Raw genomic sequence first — 23385 nt, forward strand, 5'->3', positions numbered from 1 at the left:
TGGATAACAACTTTTTTCATTTTTAAAGGTTGGCCTTTTCAAGTTTTATTTTGATAGAGACAGGAATGTGGGGAGAGAGAGATGGGCAATGACATGCAGGTCGGATTCGAACCCTGGGCTTCCCCAGCAAGGACTGAGCCTTTGTACATGGGGCGGATGCTCTACCAACTGAGCTAAACACTGCCCAAAAACTTTTTGCATTTAAACACAGAAGACTGAGGTCCTTATCATTGCATTTGGTTGGATAACTTCAATGGTTGCTCAGTGTATTGGGCTAGGCTGCAGATGCTTCACGGATTTATATCATCCCGGCTAGATTACTGAAGTTCCCTTTCACCTGCCTCTCTGGACTGTCTACAGATGGTCCAGGATGCTGCTGCAAGACCAGAAGAACAACTCACATCACACTTATCTTATCTGTTTTACATTAGCTTCCAATCAAGTCCAGGATTCATTTTAAGGTGCAGGGTTTGGGTGATCTGCTCTTTATATCACCAGTAGGTCACTTAGGTCTTCTGAACAGGGCTTACTGGTTGTCCCTCATGTTTGAATGAAATCAAAAGGTGATCGTGATCGTGCTTTTGAAGTGATCGCATGTCACTAAAAAACACGATGGCATGACGTGATGTGTTGTTACCACGACAGGTCCTGTGTTATGACTACGATAATGATGGAGGACACGACTTCATAGGAGAGTTTCAAACGACGGTTGCCAAGATGAGCGAAGCCCAGAACTCAGTGGAGGTAAAACACATTTGATGTCGGTGTAGTTAAGCGTGTGTTTGTCAGTTTAATTTAGTGTTTTCTGTAACATAACTCTACTTTCATTCAGTGCAGCATTACGTATTTCCAGTTCTCTGAAAACTGAAAAGTTATCTCACTTTGGGGCGACCCAACCGGTGTTTCTCCCCACACCAAAAGGTTACTGGTTCAGTCGCTTTAAAATCTAATCTGCATTTATCTGATCCTGCACAGAATAACTACGGAGACTGTTGCGTCATCGGCCATTGGACAGCAGTTTTTCAGTTTTACTCACTTGGCGACAACTCTGCCCCGTACTGGCTAATTTGCAGTTTAAATGCATCCAGTCGCATCTATCAACAATGAAGGTGGAATAATCATGCACAGATTCGCGTCGCTACATTTTTCACACATTATGGCCACCGAGGACTGTTTGGGTCTTAAATCCGAGCTGCTAATGACTAAATACTACCGAGATTCATTCTTTTCACTTTTGAATTTCTCGTCTGCCAAAGATGTAAAAAGATGCAGGGGATCAGAACACTGTTCATTCATTAGTAGCTCCGTGTTTGTGCGTCTGCGCCTCTTGTGTTTGTGTGTTAATTTGTGAAACTGCTTTTGTGCATGTGCCAAAACAGCCTCATGACTTGTTCTCCCACTGAGTCTCTTCATGTGTGGTAATGTTGTGGGAGGGGAGGGAAGAGGGAGGGAGGGGTGTAGGGAGGGATGTAAGGGGGGGCACAAAATAACAAGCGAAAAAAGACAGAGGCAGGATGGAGAGATGGGGGATGGAGGGAGTGAGAGACAGTGTGAAAATGAGAAGAGCTTTTGAGATGTAAAACAGTCTTTAGCTGAGCCTTAGTAACACGACAAGGCATTTAGAGCTACCTGTCATATGAATCACTGTGTGTGTGTGTGTGTGTGTGTGTGTGTCTCTTTTGATCAGATGCATCTCTGTCTAACGTGTGCTCGTCTGACTTACTGTACTAAAGTACCGTGAATGCACGTTCGTTACATAAAAGTGTTTTTTTTTAATAAGCGGTTCTCATATAAACTGCTCATTTACATCACTACGATATAGTTAGCCTCATAATACATCTCCAAGTTTGACTGTCACATTGTAGTCGCTGTAGGCGGTGTGTGGAATACATGGAGATCCAAGTCGTCTGTTCATTTGCAGACCCCCCCCCCTCCACCAGCTCACCGCTTCTCCTTTCCAACTGTGCTATTATCTCGACTTTTCCCATTATTTCTCCCGTCCTTTTGAGCTGTTCTCTCACCTTCCTCTCTTCTGATAACGATTCTTGTCGTCATCTTGTTCTCTGCGATCGCCGCCGTCTGTCTTTCAGGTGGAGTTTGACTGCATCAATCCCAAGAAACAGAAGAAGAAGAAGAATTATAAAAACTCTGGAATTATCATTGTCAAGTTATGTAAGGTGAGGGAGGATGGATGGATGGATGGTTGGTTTTCTTCAGTGTAGATAATGATGAGTATGAGGCTATAATTAGCTGACATATAGACCTGTGGAATCACATGAAAAGCACGTTTCCCACGTCTCAAATCAATTTTTACATCTCTCATCTCTACCCAAGGAGCTTCTGCATAGACTTTAGCGTAACTGACTGAGAGAGTAGAAAGTAGAAGTTTAAAATGATACCACTGCAGAATTCACAGTTGAGGTATTACAGTAATTCATGCTGACGGTCTCGAATTTTAAAATGAAATGCTTGAAATTGGAAGTTTTTTGAAATAACTTTACTCATAAAATTTGTAAGTTCATAATCAGGAAACAACTACATTTCATTTTAAAAGATCCTAATTTTCATTTTGTCGTATTGAAAACAGACTTCACCTCTAAATCTTAAAGCTGCATTGGATCATTTTTGACCCCGAGAAGTTTCCAAAACAAACTTTCAGAAACACATACAAAATGTATTAAAATATCTTAAATTCAATTTGCAAAGATCGGCACAAGTCTGTCTCAGTTTCCAAGAGCTGAATTCTCAGATGTCTTATTTGCTTTAACTCAAAAATATTCAGTTTAAAAAGATACAAAACAGAGAAAAGCAGCAAATTCTCACATTTAAGGAGCTGGAAGCTGCAAATTGCCTGGGACTTGTGCTAGAAAAGAAAATGAAACAATTATACGATTCTCAAAATACTTCCAAATTAGTCCCAATTAATTGACTAATTGTTTCAGCTCTAGTTTCCACGTTAATACCATCATGCAGCTTTAAGCTACTTCATATCCACACAATAAGTTCTATCCACTAAAAATCATTCAGTCTGTCCTCGACGTCTTGTCACCTGATTATGACCCATCTCACACTTGACTCAATGAAACGTTTGATTAAACCATTGTGGTTTTGATCAGCTGACACACTTCTAACTGGGCGTTCATAACTCCCTCTGAATAAGTAATTAGTGCGGCAGCTTTGAGGACACATTAGGCTGGAACACAGAGTCCTTAGACGCCTATTGGAATGACATTAAAGCCGGGTGCACACGATGACAAGCTTTCATAATTGATTCCTTCTTCCTCTTTTCACGCGTACAGCCACGAACAAGCTTTTTGTACAGACACGTGCACGCACACATCCAGCGCATGCACACAAAAAACGCTAATACAGTAATTATATTTGTTGGCTGCCAGCAGGGATTAGACTAATGATGGTAAAACCCATGCTAAATATTCATTGTAATTGGAGTGGAAATTGTGTTCAAACATGATAATAATTGGTGCACCATTGGTGGTACCTTGAATGAGAAAAACATGGGCTGTCATTTTAAAACAAATTTTAGGGTTATGTCCTTTTTAAAATAGTTCATAATATATGAATTTTACAATGTGCTGTGTTTATTTACTTTAGTTTTTGAGGCTGTTTAATAGATTGACTGTGGTGTGTGTGAAAGAATTAGTGTGTTTTTAAAGTCCAATTAATTTAATTGATTATATCAGACGCAGTCTCTTCTCTTGTATTTATTTTCCTCGACTGTTTTACTTCTCTAGATTACAAGAGACTACACTTTTCTGGATTACATACTGGGAGGATGCCAGCTCATGTTTACAGTGAGTACGATATTAGCACGCCTGTTTTTTTTTCTGCCTCTGCAATGATGTGATAATGAGATACATGTCTCTGCATGTTTCTGCTCTCGAAAAAAAAAAAAAAACAGATGGAAAACATTGCGATTTTCTGTTTCCATCTCCCGGGGCTTACAGTTCACGATCACGATCATTTACATACAGAGAGGAAAGAGAAAAGTGTGAGGGACAGGGGGAAGGCGCTGAGAGACAGAAGGAGTAATGGGGTTTTGTGAGGCCTTGAAGTGTACGTACTTTTTGTTGAATTGTATAATAAAACCAAAAAACAGGAGAGCAAGGGAAAAACAGGTGAATGCAAGAATTGATATTTTTGAAATGGCGATAATAGAAAGTGAAAACGAAACAGACAAAGATGGAGAGATGTTACCAGAGGGAGGGAGAGAGAGACGGCGAATTGTCAGTCTATTTTTGTCTCCCGTTAGGAGAAACTCTCGTGCGTCCCTGGTGATGTCACACCTTTGTGAGTGAGAGTGTTTTGCAATAGACAATCACACACCACACGCACACACACACACACATATTGAGCTGTTATTATTATCTAGGGTGTTTTTATCCAATAAATACAACTGCCCTCCTGATGAATCTCAGCATCATTCTGAGTGGCTCACTGTTACTGTAACACACACACACACACACACACACGCTAAGAAGCGTAAAGAAAGACACACTAACGGTGCATGTACATTAAGAGAACACACACTGTCACACAGTGGCACCTTTTTTTTCAGTTCCTCTATCTCTCCGACAATTTCCCAGCTTTGTGAGCTAGAACCAGCCTCCAGATGTAGCAGGATACAGATTCCTTACATGCTTTATTTCAAGTGTATTCTGAGATTAGACACCTGTGCATCTCCTTATATATTTTAATATTTTCAAGAATGATGAAGAAGTAAGGATGTTTTTTTTTCTGGTGCTTATTAAACCAAGTGACTCACATTTTAGGGATTAAACCTGGTAATATTTTAAAAGTAGTCCCAAAGGGCAATCTGTGTTGTGAAATACAGAAGTGCCAAAACCAGCAGTTCCCCAAACGGCCACTCGAGACTGGCTACAAAACAAGTCAGTCTCCATGTTAAAGTGTTCAACAGAAATAAACATGTTTACAGCCTGGTATAAAAACAGTTTTGGTCTCTGTAGCTCATTTCCCCGTTCATGACAACTGTACTGAGGGTGAATTTATAAACAACTCACCTGTCCAGATTATTTTAAGGCTTAAAGTTATGCCGGATTAGATGTGTGGACGCTTTGATTGACAGGCAGGTACTGTCACAGGTGGCTTGTTCACACGTCCAGCCTCGGCTCCACCAATGATCCGCGTCTTTGACCATTTTTGGATTAGCTGGGCGCTAGTAGAGGCAGGACTGCCAAAATGGCTTCGGCCAGAACTACTGTACTACACCACGCTCTGAGCTTCACTACGGCTTTTCAGAAAGCACAGACTCTACAACAGTCTGTGGTATATACCTCTCTCAGGTGTTCTGTTCTGGTTCTAGTACTTTGGCTGAATGTGCTGAGATGTGACTGTACAGGTTAACCAATCGAGCTTCATTCTGTTAAAAGCACTTAATCCAGACCATTGTGTCACTCGTGAATAATTTCTATTCCCTCTGTAAAGTTTAAACTTTCTAATTTAATTCTAATTTAGAAATATTACAGACCATTGCACTCAAGTCAATCCAAGTGGTAGAATTCTTGCACAACTAAATGCATGATATAGTATATAAATGGTACACTTTCTTCTGGTCAGCTGTTTGAACCATGCCTGCCCCGCTTCTGTAGTGGGAAACATAGCTCCACATAAGTGTCCTTTTGTAGTACCTGAACCTGTATTGGTCTTGTGGAAGGTAAAGCTGTGACTGTGTGGAGTGTATTTCTGGTTCAAGGTCTTAGTGAAGTACAAGAGAGTTGTTGTGCAGAGGTGACTTTACTCGTGTTCTTATGCAGACGTGCTGCCAGTGTCCGAGGACTTGTTCTTTAAGTCTCCGGGGGGCAGTTAGCCCCGAGATCTTCTGTTAAAATCAGGGCATATATATACACACATACACACACACACACACACTGTGTCAGCCTGTTATTTTCACCTCATCTTGTTGTTGGAAATGAGGCTATAAAGCAAAGAGCATAGTGGTGTTGCCATAGTGACACTTTGTGCTGTTGATGACAATGTTTGCACCATGATGGATAAGCGAGGGAGAGAAATATGTGTGTGCAGAGCTGAACGTATGTTTGTCTGTCAATGATGAGGACTTCATCTTTGTGATGTAGCTTTCTGCATGGACAACCCATTTACATTTTACATTTTTATATTTTAAAAGTGACCGCTACACGTTGAGGCGGAGCGCATCACAGACGCTTTTCCCCTTGTAGCGTGTCTGTATTGTGAAAGAGGTCGCTCACAGTGATAAACCTGCAAATCTGAAAACAGACACAGTGAAAGATTGGCTGGTGAACACTTTAGTGGCAGCTAAAGACACACAGATATTTCCATGTTGTGGTGGAGACCAAAACAGAGCTAAAAGATTGTGAATATTGGTCGCCTGTCAGGTGGTCAGAAACACAACTCCACGTGAATTCTAACGTTTCTCCATAACTGATTGGATGTGTAAATGCCTTTGCCTTTAACTTGGTGATGATACAGAATGGAAGAATGGAAAACTTGACCAAGTATAGCTATAAAAACCAAAAGGGGAAGGGTTGAGGTCAATTGAAGTTTCATTTAGGCAGGACATGAAATCAAAAAGCTTAGGGTCTTAATCATTGAATGGCTGATGTAGCACTTCCACTTGTCCAAGCTCTGCTCAACTCTTGTTGACCAGTTAAAACCAGAGTGGGGAGGTTTAACTTGTCCAGTGTTGATGTGCTTTGAAGTTTACTGGCATTAGGACTCTCTAAATCCGGCCCGCTCTCTTTTGGTTGGCCGAGGTGAAGGAGAAAATCACAGTCTGTGGAGAGCCTCAGCGAGAGGTTCTCAGAATCACGATGTTGATAACGTCCAACATACCGTGTTGAAATAGAAATATCACAATTTGTAGAATTTGGTGCTGGTGGTTATTGATCCACTGACTGGTTTCCTCTCTCAGGGCCTTACTGGTTTCTAATGAGATGTGAACACTTGCCTCTTCCAGCGGTGGTGAGATGAGCAAATTTGAGGCAGAATGGGAACTCTTAAATCCTCGCTGCTCCCTCCTAATCTTTTGCCTTTTGTCACAGACCTGCAGCTCTGTCACTGATGCACACACACACACACACACCTAATGCTGTCTTAACACAGATACTTCCTCTCTCCAGCTTACAAACTCATTTACATACACACATGTGAGCACAAACATATAATATCTTCGTCACACTCTCTCACCGACCGATTTACATGCAAACTCCGAAGCCATGACTTTGGGACTCACACACAAATCCAAACATAGTATCTTCGTCATACAGATGTTTTTATCACACATACTTCTGCACTCTGAACACTTGTATACTTTAGGTCTGCACACACACAAAAGCTTCAAACATGCACCATCCACCGACTGATTTAGACATGCACAAGCACACATAATCTCACGTAGACGCTCTAACACCGATGGCATCTTCTCACGTACACACTGCCACTTACATGCACAGATTTTACACACACACACACACACACACGCAGTGAGAAGCTGTCGTGTACAGACACACACATGCAGTAAGAGCTCTTCTGCGGTGTTCAATCAGACTTAGTATGGCTCTAATCCTAATCTGCAGCGAGGGAAAGTCTCTCCTCAGGGCTGTGGGAGCTGGAGGCGAGAGCATCGCTTTCTCTCGTTACACACTCCAACACAAAGAGACAGCCCGCTACTGCTGATGGGCTGTTTGTGAAAGACTCATTTCAGCCGAATTATGCCATTATTCATATCTTATGTTTGATATCATTCAGAGCTGTGCAGAGCGTAGTACTCATGTCCCTGTGGATTCATGGAGAAAACAAACTTTTCATGAATCAGAGCACAGGCAAGCGTCTTCACAGCTCAGGGTTTAACAAAGATTTAGCAGCAAGTATTTTCTTCTTATTTATTTTATTACACATACACAACATACACTGTAAAAACAAATCATAAAAATAAAGATTCTACAGGGAAACACTGTTATTTTACAGATTTTAACGATAAAACACCTTCAATAAGGTGATGATACCTAATAGTTCTGCAGAAAACAATACTGTATAAATAATGTAGTCATTATTGGCGTAAATTAACAGTTTGGTTGTTAATTCACAGATAATGTCTGTAATTTTGCGTACAGTTTTAATACACTGAAAACTCCTGTAAAAGTTTAAGGTTATTTTCCAATATCTTTTTGAGCAGATCAAATAAACAGAGAAACTTTTTTTACTAAGATCAAATATACTTGAGTTGCTTAAAATACTTTTACCAGGCAAACTAACTTAAATAAAGGCCTGTCTCCAAGATAACCCTCCTTCAGATGATGCTGTGGTTTTATCTAAAGTTGAGGTAAATACAGACATCTGTTGTGATATGTCATTGCATGGCAGTGTAACAAAATGATCACTGTTGTACCTCATATTGTGTGACACATTCTTACAGCCGCAGTGAGCCATCCGTCCAAAATAATACACAGTCGGCCAAAAACAGGCTTTCCCATATTAAATGTCTGGCCATGGATAACAGCTCCTGGTTTGTCTCTGGTTAACACCTCAGAGTAAGACAGAGAATAACTCCACTCACTCATCCATCCATCCATCCTCCTCTCCATCAATCTCTGTGGCTGTTTAACTGCAAATGAGTCTGAGTGGTCCCGGCGTGAGAATTGGCTGATACTCGACAAGGCACAGCTGAGAAAACTCCAATGTGAATGTCAATATGTCAATTATTTGACAGTAATTTGGCAGTGGTGGAATCCCGCTAATTTATTGCAGCCACAGACGTTTTCTGCCACATTGCTGCTCTGAAATATATAGTAATGAGATGCTGCTCTGTCACCTCCTATTCATTCTAATTCTGTGCACTCGCTTGTTGAAACTGTGTGTTTGTCATGTTGTGTTTAGTCTACTTGTGTGTTAGCAATTACTAATAGCTCGGGGCGAGAAATAAGTTAAAAACAGAACGGTGTCATCTCCCACTGTCATCGAATTCACAGCCATCAAACTAAAAGTGTCTGTCACCGGAGAGGGCACTGGAGGAAAAATGCCATAATAGTTTTTGGATGATCCCATGCCATCGACTTGTCAGTTTGGGCATGCATATTTTCAGGTTCATAGTAAGACAAAGTGGAGTGGCTGAAAAATGAGCATCACTGACTCACATACAACAAGATTCAATGAGAAATACTGTTTCGTACACGTGACATGCACATAGTTTATTGTTACGGATCGAGATGTTAGTGACAAACTAACATTTGCTTTGTTGTTCATTTTGTAACTGAAATTGTCTAAATATAGATCTAGATATATTCAAAATAAAATAAATATCCACTATACAGTAGAGCCACATTTTCTTTTGTTTTTGAAATGTTTGAAGTTGCATTATATTCTCTTTACAAAAGGTATGCCGAGTCTGTGTACATCTTTAAAAAAATTCTAATGTAATTTCTCAAATATCCAAATTACTAATGTGTATGGTACAAGTATAGACTGTAGACAGTATAAAATATGGACGTCGTATCAGTGACGTCAGTGTGTGGCTCTGGCAGCCGCTATATATTGGCAGTCATGCGTCTGTGGCTTCCCAGCTAATCCAAAAATGGACAAAGACGTGCAGCATTGGTGAACCCGAGGTGGGCTGAATAATGCCTGGATGTTCAAACAAGCCATCTGTAACGACACCCACCTGTCAATCAAAGCGCCCACGCTCTTAATTATGCATAATTTTAAGCCTTTAATATAATTGGAACAGATTAGATTAAAAAAAATTCACCCTCAGTACAGTTGTCATGAACGGGGAAATTGGCTATAGAGACCAAAACTGTTTTTTGTACCAGGCTGTAAACATGTTTATTTCTGAAAATGCATTCTGCGTCTCAGTCATCATGGGTCTGTCTTTGGGCAACAGAAGCTATTGTTGGTGTGAAGGTTTAAGAAAGAACGTCTGAACAGCATTCTGACAGGAAGGAACAAAACCCTGACACACAGTGCTCTCCGTTTTTGGGTCATGTTGAGGTTAACCATCAGGTCACATGAGATTCTGGCACAGTTAGCACACCACAGAAAGAGGTGGTGCTGCAGGTTTGGCAACAAAATGACTAGTGTTGCATTGGTAATGGAAACATTGACATGAAGACTGAAACTTCTCATTCATCAAAAGAAGGTTGTATAAAATTGGATCATGTAACAATTTAATGGATCCCTCCTTTGTTATCCTGCATTTCAATTGACTTGTATTTTTAAAAATGTAGACATTAAAAAAAGAACTTTAAAGTGTGTACAGTGTCTGCCTGGATTTAGTCAGCTGTTTGAACTTGAATGCCAAACCTTAAGAAGCCTTTTGGATGAGAGGTGAAATGTCTTTACGGATCTAAAACTAAGTCCAGTTGACCCAGATTCCAATCTCCTCAAAGAAAGATGAGAACTTTCGCAGACTTCTTGTATAAGTTCTTGCAAGTTCACTAAAGTTGCACACGAGAACACAAATTAGTGTGCCGCCTTAGTGAATCTACTGCTCTGCTGCATTGCTCTTTACATTACATTACATTACATTGCATTTAGCAGACGCTTTTATCCAAAGCGACTTACAGAGGAGGACATAAGCTGAGAAAGGTGTAAAGGAGCACAGAGTAGTTGTTAGTTTTGTTAGTTTTGTTAGGCAGGGAAGCATTCTCGAAACAGAAAGAGATGCTCATTTTTCTTTACCTGGGGAATTGTCTAGATTTCTAGATTAATTGGTTAATCACAATCAATCAACAGTGAAAAATGTCTATTACAGAATCCCAGGGCACAAGGTGGTGTCACGAAATGTCTTGTTTTGTCAAATAAGAGTCCAAAACCCCAAAATGTTTAAAGTGCTATAATGTAAGACCTAGAAAAGCAGTAAATTCTCATATTTGGGAGGCTGGAACAACCAAATATTTTGCTTTTTTTTTTCTTGAAAACTGACAATAGATGCTTTTTTCTTCTTTGCAGCTCTGTTCCGCAGTGTGTTTTTGTAGTTCCCTGGTTGAAATACTTTTAAAGCTATTATGCTGTTTAATTTCCAGGAACTATCTGCGGTCACAGGGGAAATGATTTCCAAGAGTAGGAAGCTTTACGGCTCTTTTTTCACACATATGTCGTTTCAAGACAAACACACATGCTCGCACAGATACAATATACACACTAGCACCCTAATTCTGTCATCCTGTATCCTTTTGCCCGTCACTCCTGCTGCTCCTGCTGCTCCTGCTGTGCTTTACGCTTTGCCCTGGTTCTCCTCCTTCCCCTTCTTTACCTCATTTGCCCAATTTTCTCTCTTGTACTCATACATCTACCACCTTTGCTCTCTCTTCCCGCTTCTCTTTCATGGGTCGTTGTCACTGTTGAACCAGAACATTGCTGTCTTATAAGAGGGGGAAAAAAAAGGAAGAGATGTTTTAGACCATTTTTAAGCTGATGGGAGGGAGGTGGAGTTTCTGGATCGGGTTCTTGTCAGCACACAAAACTGCTACTCACTGCCTGAGGAAGGGCTTGTCACTCTTAATCTCATAATATGTTAGGCTGTGTGCGTCTCTGGGGCTGTTTGTTTGTGCGTGTTCATACTTGTATATACTGTATGTCATTGTAGTGTTACCCTGTGGTCATCTGCGTTAAAAATATGCCTCTGTGTGCTTTCAGGGCCGATCTGTCTTTTTTTAGACACGGCTGCTCTATCATGTGCTGTCCTCAAGTGTCGAGTTTGAAGAAAAGCAGATTAATCCCTTTGTTGGTGACCTTGAAGTTTTGAAATTACAATGTTTTAATGACTTTTAATAAATGTGTTGCTCACTAGACAAAGGACCATGTGCATGTTTAAAATCAAGTTAAATGTCAAAATCGCAATGACAAGGTTGACAGATCAATATTTGGTGATACAAAAAAGCAACACTGTGCATTGTGGAGTTAAAAAATTAATCACAGCATCAACTAAATCATATCAATTGGCTCTTGAATAAGGAATGATTGCAGCTCTTCAAAACTCCAGTTTCTCTTTCACATTCATTTATATGAATTAATAATTGAGGAAATAACGCACTAAGTAAATTACAACAGATTAATCGCGCTCTCTGATTCCTCTTGACCTGACACATCTCTGAACATACATACATAAACAAAAACAAAAAAAAAACATGATGTGACAAAATGCTGCTTTACCAGGTAAATGGAATATGGACATTTTAAAAAGCACAGATGGAACTGGTGAGCACCGTTCTGTGCAGGTCCTGCTGTCAGAAATTCTCAAATACTTCAAGTCTGACATATCACATCAATACAAAGCACTTACCAGCGAGCGCGGAGGTCAGACCTGCACAGCCTGCGAGCAACCAGTCTCATCAAAGTCACATTCAAACAGACGCTCATGCAGACTGACCTGTGACTGATTATATAATATTTTTAAATGTAAATATATGTACAATATGTTCTTAAAGGTCCAGTGTGTAGGATTTAGTGCCACCTAGTGGTGAAGTTGCAGATTGCAGCCAAATGAAGACACTCCCACGTCTCACCCTCTCCTCCCAAGCATGTAGGAAAAACTCTGGCTGCCACATAAAAAGCGAAAGGCCAAAATCTAGATCAGCGTTTAGTTTGTCTCTTCTGGGCTACCGTAGAAAAATGGTACTCCTAAAAATTACACACTGGACCTTTTAAAATGAAAAGAAACATACAGTTTTCTGCAGGAATGCAGGCAGTATTCACCAGGTAAAACATGTAACTAATAAAATTTCACATCATCCATACTTTTTTTTTTCCCTCCAGACCTTCACTTCATGTTGTGTAATACCTCTGAATGACAAGAATAAATATGAAAATATCATGTGGGTGAACAGTGTATTGTGTTTCATACTGAATCATGTTTGCAGCGAGTTATCGAGGTGTTCTTTTTGAAAATGTGAACATGTCTGAAGCACCTGAACAGCTACACGTCCACAAATCTGCCTGTTACACAACAACTACTACAACAACTAAAACCAGAGTTTATTTGTGCAAAAACAGCAAACCTGCAGTTTCTTAGAGGGCGGTGGCACAGTCTTATGTTGCAGCCTCATTTAGTGGATCTGAACAGTAAGATAGATTTAGTGTAGTTTTACATAATCCTGATTACTGCACTCCAGTTAAAATGACGTCAACGAGAGCAGCATGAAGGAATATTTAGATCATATACAGATTTAAAACTGGGCCCCTAGTATGGCTCTTCCTATGATATTTTTATGTCAACCATTCTTGTTTTTGTTATTGTTTTATTATTTATTTTGATTCTTTTTTGTTATACTGAGTAGGGAAGGAAATAAAGGTAACCGGTTACGACCCACAACAGTTACAGAATCTCTCTTTTCTGTTTCTCCATAGGTCGGTATAGATTTCACAGCATCTAATGGGAACCCTCGAGAGCCGTCTTCCCTCCACTACATCAACCCGCTGGGCAGCAACGAGTACCTCGCTGCCATTTTAGCCGTGGGACAAATAATACAGGACTACGATACGTGAGTATCTAACGCAGCCTTCTCGTTTGAGGCGAGTGAGGTCGGTTGTGCACGAGATGGACCAAATGAGAAAGACAAGTGACACTAAAGTTCACATATTTCAGCACTCCAGTGTAAAAAAAAAAATTGGTTTCCCTTCTGGAATTTTCATGTACATCACTGCAGGCTCTGCTGCAAGCATTAAACTGGATTATCAGTTCCCTAATATCCATCTTAATCCCATCATCTACCCAAGAATTACTGTACAGAGGCTTTACACGACCAACCATCTGTTTTGTTGAAAAATACGATTTTCAGAGTAAAGGCGGTGAAAACCACCAATAACACATAACTGACAGTACATCTGTCATCCGCGCAGAAAAAAAGAAGCCATTTTATAATATTGCATCATTTCTTCAAACCAGCTCTCTGCTTGTTCTCTCTGTAAAATGTCCCTGAATGTGTTTCTTTGTGAAACAGGTAACAGGATTTCCTCTGCTGTCTAAATCCAGCTCGTTGAATTCGGATGAAAGAAAAAAAAAAAAAGGTTTAACTAACGTTCCAATCTGTTGTCATGGTTTCCTCCTCAGCGACAAAATGTTTCCTGCTCTGGGATTTGGAGCCCAACTCCCACCAGACTGGAAGGTATGTGTGTGTGTGTGTGTGTGTGTGTTGATGTTGATGTTGTTATTGTTGTCGTACACAGATTGGTGAGATACATGAATGTGTGTGACAGAGAGAGAGAGAGAGGAATGTGGGGATTGTCATATGCAAACTTACAGCTAAAGAGAGCCTATATTATTCATGCGTTTTACACACAGAAAAAAACTGTAAGTATTATGCATGCATATTCACATGATTACGCAACTGTCAACCCATCTGTGTTGCCATGGCACTGAGCTGATGAAAAGGACAAAGGAGAGAGAGCGGTGAGCAGAGAGAGAAAGAGAGCGAGAGGGGGTGGGAGGGAGAAAGTGTGGGAGAAATGGACAGTAATTCTCTACAGTATTTTACAGTGTAGTGAACGGTGAATATCAGGCTGATCCTCTGCGTCTCCTCAGGTGTCACACGAGTTTGCGATCAACTTCAACCCCACGAACCCGTTCTGTTCAGGTGAGCCATCGATTGACCCTGCTGCAAACATGAATGATACTTTCACATCAAGCTTCATGATTATTGATCAGTGACGCCCAACCGATGTTTTGAGGTTAATATAGACTGTAAAAAAAATGATATATGACCCTATACTTGCTTACACATAACATAAGGAAACATTTCTGATAAGGATCCCCTCAATTTGGTCAAAATATGGAGTGAGCTATTTAATGGCACAGATCTTAACGAACTGTCAAACGTATCTGAGCTGCAATATATTTTTACTTATCGGTCAATATACACACAATATACCTGTCCTGATCGAAACTATTGTTCTACTGTAAAAATGTACTTTTAAGGACCACTTAGCTGATCCGATGTGTCACTAATATGCCGATTTTACTAAAAGGACAACAGAAATATAATCCTATTTTCTCAATAAACATCTCTGCAATGCCATTGTGATCCTGTGGATAATAGCACTACATACTACAGGGAAGAAAATAAACACCACCGCAATAGAAACTGTAGTATTCTTCAGCTGAACAAGAATGCAGGACACAGAGTAAAAAAAAAAAACATCCAGATAATGTGACAGCAGCAGGTGCTGCGTTCCTCTGTGAGTGTCCTTCTGAGTCTGAGTAAATAACGGCATCACACTTCACCTACGTTTGTCTGAATTGGCAGCATGAACAGAAGTGCACGCTATGACACTAAACAGTTGCTCCTAACAGTTCAGACCAGTGAACGATCACGTTCATTTGATTGTGGATAGCTCTAAAGAGGTTCAACGCCTTTCTGAGCATTTTTTGATGTTGGAAGAGTTTCAAGGTTTCAAAATGCATCGTTAAATATCAACCTAGAATGAATAATTATGAATGTGAACTCTCCTCCTGCTTCACCAGGAGGTTGTCATGTGGTAAATGTCACAACAACTACTGGATGGAATTTATTCATCAGTTTAGTGATCCTATAAATTCCCACAGGCACCTTCAGCAGGTCAACATTGGTCCAATACTTCAGTTACTTCACAAACTAATGACATTCCCGTCAACCTCAGCTGTACTTTTTGTCTTGTCAAATGTTAGTCAGGCATGAAAACTCCGGGGTCACCTGCCACAAAAGTTGGATCGATAGAGTCGAATGGCCGAGAGGACTCTACTCTATAATCTTTGTGAAGGATTTGCATAAAACGACCAGTGAAAGGGCAGAAAGACACAAAGATCCCTCCGATCAACAGTTATAAGAATATATCAGGACTCACCAGAAGAAACTGGAAGCTTAGCTTTGAAATCTGCACAGACTTAAATAGGAACAGGTTCCTGTTCCAGTGTCAAGTGCACAATAAGTGCCTCTAACAAGCTGGAATTAGCAGGCGTGTTCCTTTAGGGAAGCTATTCTTAAAACTTCAAAATAGAAATAGTTAGTCTGTGGTTAGCAGCACAATTGCAACTAGGTCACGGAGTGTCAGCTGAACATGACAAACCACAGGTTAAACTTGTTTCATCTAACGAGTAAGCATCCAAGCATCGCAGGGACATCGACTAAATGTTTTAATCATTTAATTAGGCCAAAAGTACATGATACATTTGGTGTCTGAATTATCCTTTGTTTTTTTTATCTCTGTTAATAGTGTCGCTCAAAGCACCTCTGTGTCTAAGTACAGTCTCACTGAGATGCGAGCGTGCTAGTCCAAGAATTAAATCACAATAAACATCTGTAACTAACATTCCCTCACGACCGTATCCAGTTCAATCAATTCAATCCGGCACCTCGTTTTTTTAAGGAGCAACAAAGTAAGCACGGATCCGTGAACACGGCATTAGCATTTGAAATGTGTAGGACGCAAAGCGTGTTTATTGACAAATGCAAATGACTTGAGTGCAACTGTGAGATGCAATTGTGTGACACATACTTTAGCCCGACAGAGGCAGGAGGTTATGATAAATAAGAACACTCGCGCTCAGCCCTCCGCTGAAGAGAAGCTGTGTCAAAACATGAATTTCAAAAAATCTTTTATTAAAACATCTGCCTCCACAAACACCCTTTTCTTCTTAAAGTTGGCCTCTGCTTCTCTGCAAACTATGTACGGGAGCGTTACAGCTCATCTTTTCTTGGAAAGGCCAGCGCAGCCTGCAGTGCACTCTGAAATAAAGTGGTGCCTTAGAAGTGGTGACTATATAAAACCTTTTTATATAAGGTGCAGCATGCAACCACACTAACAAGGTGTTTTTCTGAGAATCTTGTTTGTTCTCATCTGTTTCTGTACAGTATTTGGAAATATCTATCAATGTATTATTGTTATTTAAACTTTCTCTCTGTCTTTGCCTCTGTGTTTAGGGGTGGAGGGTATCGCCCAAGCCTACTCCGCCTGTCTCCCTCACATTCGTTTCTACGGCCCGACAAACTTTGCTCCGATCATAAACCACGTAGCACGCTTCGCTGCCCAGGCACTCCAACAAGAGAAAGCAGCGGTAGGTGACGACAACTTATCTGCTTTTTCCCACGTTTTAATTATTCTTCAGCCGCTCCTGTAAAATGCAGACAAGAAAGACGAGAGAGCGCGGGATAGTACAGTATGTAAAACATTTGCAAATATGCAGGCTGCGTTCCAATTTTCTTCTTCTTCTTCTCCCTTTATACAGTTCTCGTTTGTCAACTCGCAGCCAGAAATTTATCGCAATGTGCCGCAACAACCCTTTTGTGCCCATACACCTGCTCATAATGATTCACATGCGGCCTGTATTCCAGACCTAAAGACGTATGCAGACTCTGTGCTGTTACACGTATGTGTCTTTAGGGAATTTAAGAATAATTGGAGGAAAGGCCACAGAATCATCTAATTCAATAGACTTCACTGTCTGGGGAAATCGATTATTGGACATACACATTTAATGCCACCACAGCCTACATGTGCACAGGTCATGACCTCATTAGTCTCTTTATGGAAGCTGTGTATTAGATTGTTTTTGTGTTTTGTTTGGCATGAGGGTGGAAAAGGGTAAAGGTCAAGAGGTATTTCTGCTCATGGGAATTTCACTTTATTCGTCTCTTTCTTGTTTTTCGCTGTTTAGTTTGATCTACTGCTGGTTTTTCATGTTTGATAGGTGTATTTAAATATGTTTATGTTGTACTGTATATAGAGTTTATTATATGTTGCTTTTATGTCCGTGGCGATCCCGTGACCTGTGTGTTTAATTACCACCTTTGCATTTGATTGGAGGGTGTATACCAACAAAAGTGCAGACCAAGCACTGAGCCATGGCAATTGCTGTTACGTCCCTGGGTACCTTTAGGCTGCAGCTACCTCTGAAGGGGTCAACCTGTCAACTCAAGGAACAAAAGAGTCGCCCACAATTGCAAAAGCAATTGTCGGAGTGGTCACCAAAGACCAAGTCTTTCTTTACGTTTCATTTTTGAATTCCTTTGTCAGGTTTGTCAAAGACTGACTTTTCCTCTTATGGTAACATTTCTGATGATGTATAACGAGGCAGGTTTATCCGAGTTTGTCTGTCTGATTCCCCAAATTCTCACATCATTACAGTATCTTAAACTCTTCAGTTATATTATTGTGTAGTATTATATATTATTGTACTTCTTGCTCATGTTGCTCAAAGACTGTTGCACTCCTCCTTGGTGAACAATGGTTTGACAGCTCGCACATCATTTAATGCCCCGCGACTCTCTTTCATTTCATCCCTTCACTTCATCTTGTACCTTTTGTCAGTGCTATCAAACAGCTCTTTAGGTTTCCTCGATCCCTTCACTGATATCCACTTTCGTGTCTCTTTATTCTCTGCTTTCTCTTCAGCCTGCCCGGTGCTAAATCAGTATTAGGACAATCCCATTGTCTACTTTCACTAGCATTGAACCGTTTCCCTTTTAGTAAGTCCATTGATATTTTCCTTTGTTCCTTTAATTCCTGCTCTCGGTGGCTTTGTGGTGGTGCATTCATACTTTTTCCTCTGAGAAACCATCCTCTCGTCCTCTCTGCCTTTGTAGATGTCCTGTCAACGTCTCTGTAGTTTAGTGTATGCTCCCACCCACACAAAGGTGGTTCTCTTTTCAAGAAATCACAAACACAACACTAAATAATATTATTCAGTCGGCAGTAGTAGAGGAGCAGTCAGAAGTGAGTGCCCGTCAGGGCGGCTTGCACTCGCAGTCTTTTCGACAGCTTGACGGCTGATGGGACAAACAAGTGTGTGTGCATCTGTTGGCTCGGAGTCCTGGCATGTTGTCCAGAGTGTCAGGGAGGAGGGTGACAGACTGGAGTGACAACTTCTTTCATCTCACACCTCCTTTCAGCTGAGACACTGACCTGGCATTTCACACTTTTTCGGGCTTAACAGCATGATCGGGAAGCATTTTCTTCTTTTGTGGGTCTACTTGGGATCTACTTTAGCTCGTCTCCACTCTCTCAGGTGTCTGACTCTTGCCTCTTGACTCTTTTTACAAACCATCACTGCCCCCATGGAGTGAACTTCTGTGACCCTCGACTTCTGGATGTTCTCTCTTTGTGTTTTTTTTTCATGATCTGTCTCAATAACTACTGGATGGATTAGCACAAAGTTTGGTACACGCATTGAAGTGTGTCAGGACATATTGTAATCACTACAATGATCATCATTTCAGCATACTGTATCTGGAGAACCACCAGATTATGTATCTGAGGCAGTAACACATTAAAATCCAAATTAAGAACTTGCCTAAGGCTCCGTCTCACACCCAAGACAGACTTCTATTTTGGTAGGAAGTCATACGGTCTTCCTCGAGCTATCATAAGTAACTCAGGTGTTAATAGGATTTAACAACAAAAAAAAAAAAACCTGTTGTGGTTGTGTTCGCACACAAACTGATGAGAAATCAATCAGGGAACAGGGAGTGCAGTTCGGAAGCTTTACCGAGACAGGTTTATTTTGATGCTGGATTTCACACTGAAAATGAAATGAAAGCAATAATTCGCTGACTGAATGAATTCACCCAGTGCTACAAGTCTTCACCTGGAATGTGCACTCTCGTGTCTCTGTAGCATGCCAAGGTGAACACACTAAATGTCCGTCATAGTTTTTCTTAGCTGTTTGCACAAGACTGAGGATTTTTCACCTCGGCCATACAGAAGTCTCAGATGAGCCAATATTTGGCTGGGCTGCTAAGCGACTCTTTAAATCTCAACTAAATGTGTAATCACTGCTGCTCGCACCAGCACACCTTCTAAATTAGTCACTCTGGGACCCAAATAAGAAAACTATTTATGCCACAAACCTGTTCACTGTGAGTAGGCATGCAACGATTATGGATTTTTTTTTTTTTTTGGTACGATTATATTTGACTATTGTGACAATTTCACAGTTTTTAATTTAATTTATTTCACAGCACGACTGATGCTGTTGTTGTTTCAGTAAACATGTCAGGTGTTATGCCTTTGAGGGGATTACATGCTGTTTTGGTTAGCGTTACATTTCTAAAAGGTGAATGCTCTTTTTCCCGTTTTGTTGCAGTTGGCTTACGGTGCACTGAAAACTTAACTCTTAACTCGTCGCTACTTCTTTGACTGTACGTGGCAGAAACACTCGGTGTAGCTGAGCCTTTACAGTTACACCAGCATGGACCACACCATCAACACGATACATTTAAATGATTTATTGACAAAAAGAACGATTGTGCATAAAGCGTGACCTCTTGTATTTCTTCAGCCTGTTGCTGCAGCATGGCCACTAGATTGACAGGTAAATGCTGTTACAGATGGATTATTAGAGCACCCGGGCATCATTCAGCCCGTCGATGATTAGATTAGAAGCAGTACATCCAACATGGAGGTGCCCTTTGCCGCATATTACAGGTGACATCACTCAGGCTCTGTCCATTCTTTATACTGTCATTGCACAGAATACGAGAGTGAAGAGGACGAAAGGGTTAGAAAGGTATTCATAGATCTATCAGGAGTGGCACGGTTGAGTTATGAGCCTGCTCCTGAAACTCTGCTTAAAAGCTTCAATACAAAATTTGATATTTTGATTCTGCGGTTACTAGTGAAATCGATTAATCACTGCATCCCTGTGAGGTCGCAAAGGTTAGCACCTACTGGTGGTGCAGCATTTTTCATTTTTGAAATTCAGATCTACCAATGCAAGATAAACAGAAGTAGTCATATATACATATAGAGCCATAAAGAAATAGCAGGCTTTGGCGAACCTCTGTAACTCACCTGGTCGAGTGTGTGCCCTGTTTATCAAGGCTAAACTCCGCAGTGACCTGGGTTTGATTCCAGCCTGGGTCCTTTGCTGCATGTCCCTGAATTTTCGGTGAATTTCTCAAGTTGTCTCTAAAAAATAAAGAAATACCTAAAAATATATATATATATTTTAAAGAAATCGGAGGCTGTGCAGTTGGGACGGCATTGCTATGCTGCGACTTAAATGACAGACAGCGAGGCTCAGCGGGATGTTCCCACTGGGATATACAGATGTGTGACACTCACAGGAGCTTCGGATCTCCAAACTTGTCTCCCTCTTGTATATCCAGTGACACGTCTCCTGCCTAAATCTGAAGAGTAGCTGGGTATCATTATGCTCCCACGGTGCTTTTTGTCCCTAATTGTACCCTGTCACCCTGCGGAGAACAAATACATGAGCGAAATACACAAAGGATTGTACTCGTCTGTGTCTTGCGTGTCAGAATTCTTTTGTTTCTGTAAGGAAATGATTGCAGACCCTTTTCTTGTTTTATATTACAGTGAGTTCAAACATAGGCCTGGAACATGGGAAGGAGTAACAGACAATGAGATGTGACAGCCACAGCAAAAGTGTGTGCATGGACCACATACTGGGGTGTGTGTGTGTGTGTGTGTGTGTGTGTGTGTGTGTATGTGTGTGTGGTGTGTGTGTTGGTGTAAGTGGGTGGGTAGGTTGTAGGTTGCACAAACCGGCTGCTGCTCTGTGCTCGGTGTTCTTGTTCCTCAGATAATGAGAGAACATGCGACTGCAGACTGTGTGACTGTGTACGAACACACTCCTGCTACCAACACACACACACACACACACACACACACAGACAGGCCAGTGCAGCTTGTGTGTGTCCCAGTGTGTGAGAGACCCTGTCTGTCTGTGTGATAATGATTCTCTAATGAGCGCTGCTGTTAGCACATTAAAGAAGCAGGCTTCAGAGCCCTCCCTGCATGCATGTGTGTGTGTGTGTAACATGGGCGTGTGATTGTGTGTGTGTGTGTGTGTGTGTGTCTTCATGTTGTCTGTCCTTATCATAACCATTCAGGCCTCACATCAGATCATGATCATGAAGCAGCTTCAACAGCAGCAGGCTGTTTGAGCCTTTTCCACCACAGATAACTGTGTAATCGTTCGATATAAAAAGTCGATTCCCATCTTACTGAGATTAAATGTAGTGTCGACATGCTTGTGTTGGCTGATCGGCATCATGCGCTACAGTGATCGGCTCGTTCCCAGCTGTGTGGCCGGTGATATCCGATCATATTTATGCTCATTTATGCTGCTGCTTTCTCCTGCTCCCGTCAGCGTTCATGTGTTTATTTCACAGGATCAGCTCTCGACAGAATCCCTCAAACAGAGCATTTTCTACCTTGGATGTACAAGTGTATAACCGCTGTCAGTTCCTCGGCATTGGCAAACTATGAAACACTGCGAAAGAGCAAATTTTATGTTGTTGCTTCTCAGCAAAAGTAATTTTCCCTCCCATGCGTACATCAAGCATATGTCTTAAGGTCACTGTAGGTATGGTGTTAAATCTTAAACTCTCATGCAGACACTGACTTCTCTCCTTGAGAAACAGAGCAGCTGTATGTTTGTGCTTAGGCGCGATTTTGATCATTACTATGGTAACCGAGGTCAGAGGATAGGGCTGCCAGATAGATGGGTACATAACGAAGAAGCCTCTAGATGAAAAGCTTATTGGTCCTGAAGACGTCGCACCAATAAGCGTAAACGTATTTCCAATCGGCAAACACCTTCTAGTGTAGATTTAGGGACATCTAAATGAGTAGATGCTTCTTCAGAACTGAGGCAGCATCATGTTATGACGAGTATATTAATAAATCCTCCATTCTGCTTGACCAAGATTCAATAAACCTTGACAGCATGTGACATCTTGGACGCCTGTGCACTTTCACTGCCTGAGGCGACCATTGATGAATAAAATTATCACCTTATAATACCTATATGTTCAGTTTTCATTCATACCATCTGCACGGATGAATAAATGAATATAAATGTTTTACATACAGAATACGAGCAAATAATAAATAACCAAATGAGAGTTGCAGCATAGATGGAGATGATGCGGTTTGGTATCGGTGTGTAGGAGATCCACTGTGAGAAGAGGGAGCGAGCCTCTCACGTCATTGTCCATTGAAGGTTTCGATAGCAAGATCTAAAATCTACCAGTGACGCAGCCTGTGAGAGAACAGACAAACACTCTCCTTCTGTGCTATCATAATGTGTTACAGTCATGATATAACTCTCTCTGTCTGCTCCCTCTCATGCACCAGGTGCCAAATATCACACGAGCATTGTTGGTCTGTCCGTAAATGTCCCATCATGTCTGAATGAAGCTGTAAGGAACATTAAGCCTATTCTAACAGATAGATGAAGCCAGTAGTGTTATATATTATGTTATGTGTTCATTATTATCCAGCAGCTCATTAAACTCTGGGCTTAACAAACATGTTCATGTGAGTGAGATATTTAAAGGTGTGGAAGATTTAGGTGGCTCTGTTTATATATAATAATGTTTATTCATGTTTTCCTTAGTGTATAATCACCAGAAAATAAGAATAATTATGATT

At 40.9% G+C, this 23385-nt stretch overlaps 1 protein-coding gene across 3 annotated transcripts in view; it reads left to right on the top strand.

The window, feature by feature from the left end:
- cpne2 (copine II) overlaps positions 1-23385 on the top strand; it is a 42497-nt gene that overhangs the window by 13387 nt on the left and 5725 nt on the right. For all 3 annotated transcript variants that reach the window (XR_003461315.1, XM_027272567.1, XM_027272568.1), the window contains 7 exons: positions 646-744; positions 2091-2177; positions 3753-3812; positions 13360-13493; positions 14063-14117; positions 14534-14585; positions 16908-17041. Coding sequence is in view for 2 of the 3 variants with exons in the window: in XM_027272567.1 (XP_027128368.1) it covers positions 646-744; positions 2091-2177; positions 3753-3812; positions 13360-13493; positions 14063-14117; positions 14534-14585; positions 16908-17041 (621 nt within the window). In the remaining variant the exon portion in view is untranslated. The remainder of the gene's footprint in view (positions 1-645; positions 745-2090; positions 2178-3752; positions 3813-13359; positions 13494-14062; positions 14118-14533; positions 14586-16907; positions 17042-23385) is intronic.

Source organism: Larimichthys crocea, chromosome XXI (genome assembly GCF_000972845.2).
Source record: "Larimichthys crocea isolate SSNF chromosome XXI, L_crocea_2.0, whole genome shotgun sequence".
NCBI lineage: Eukaryota > Metazoa > Chordata > Actinopteri > Sciaenidae > Larimichthys > Larimichthys crocea.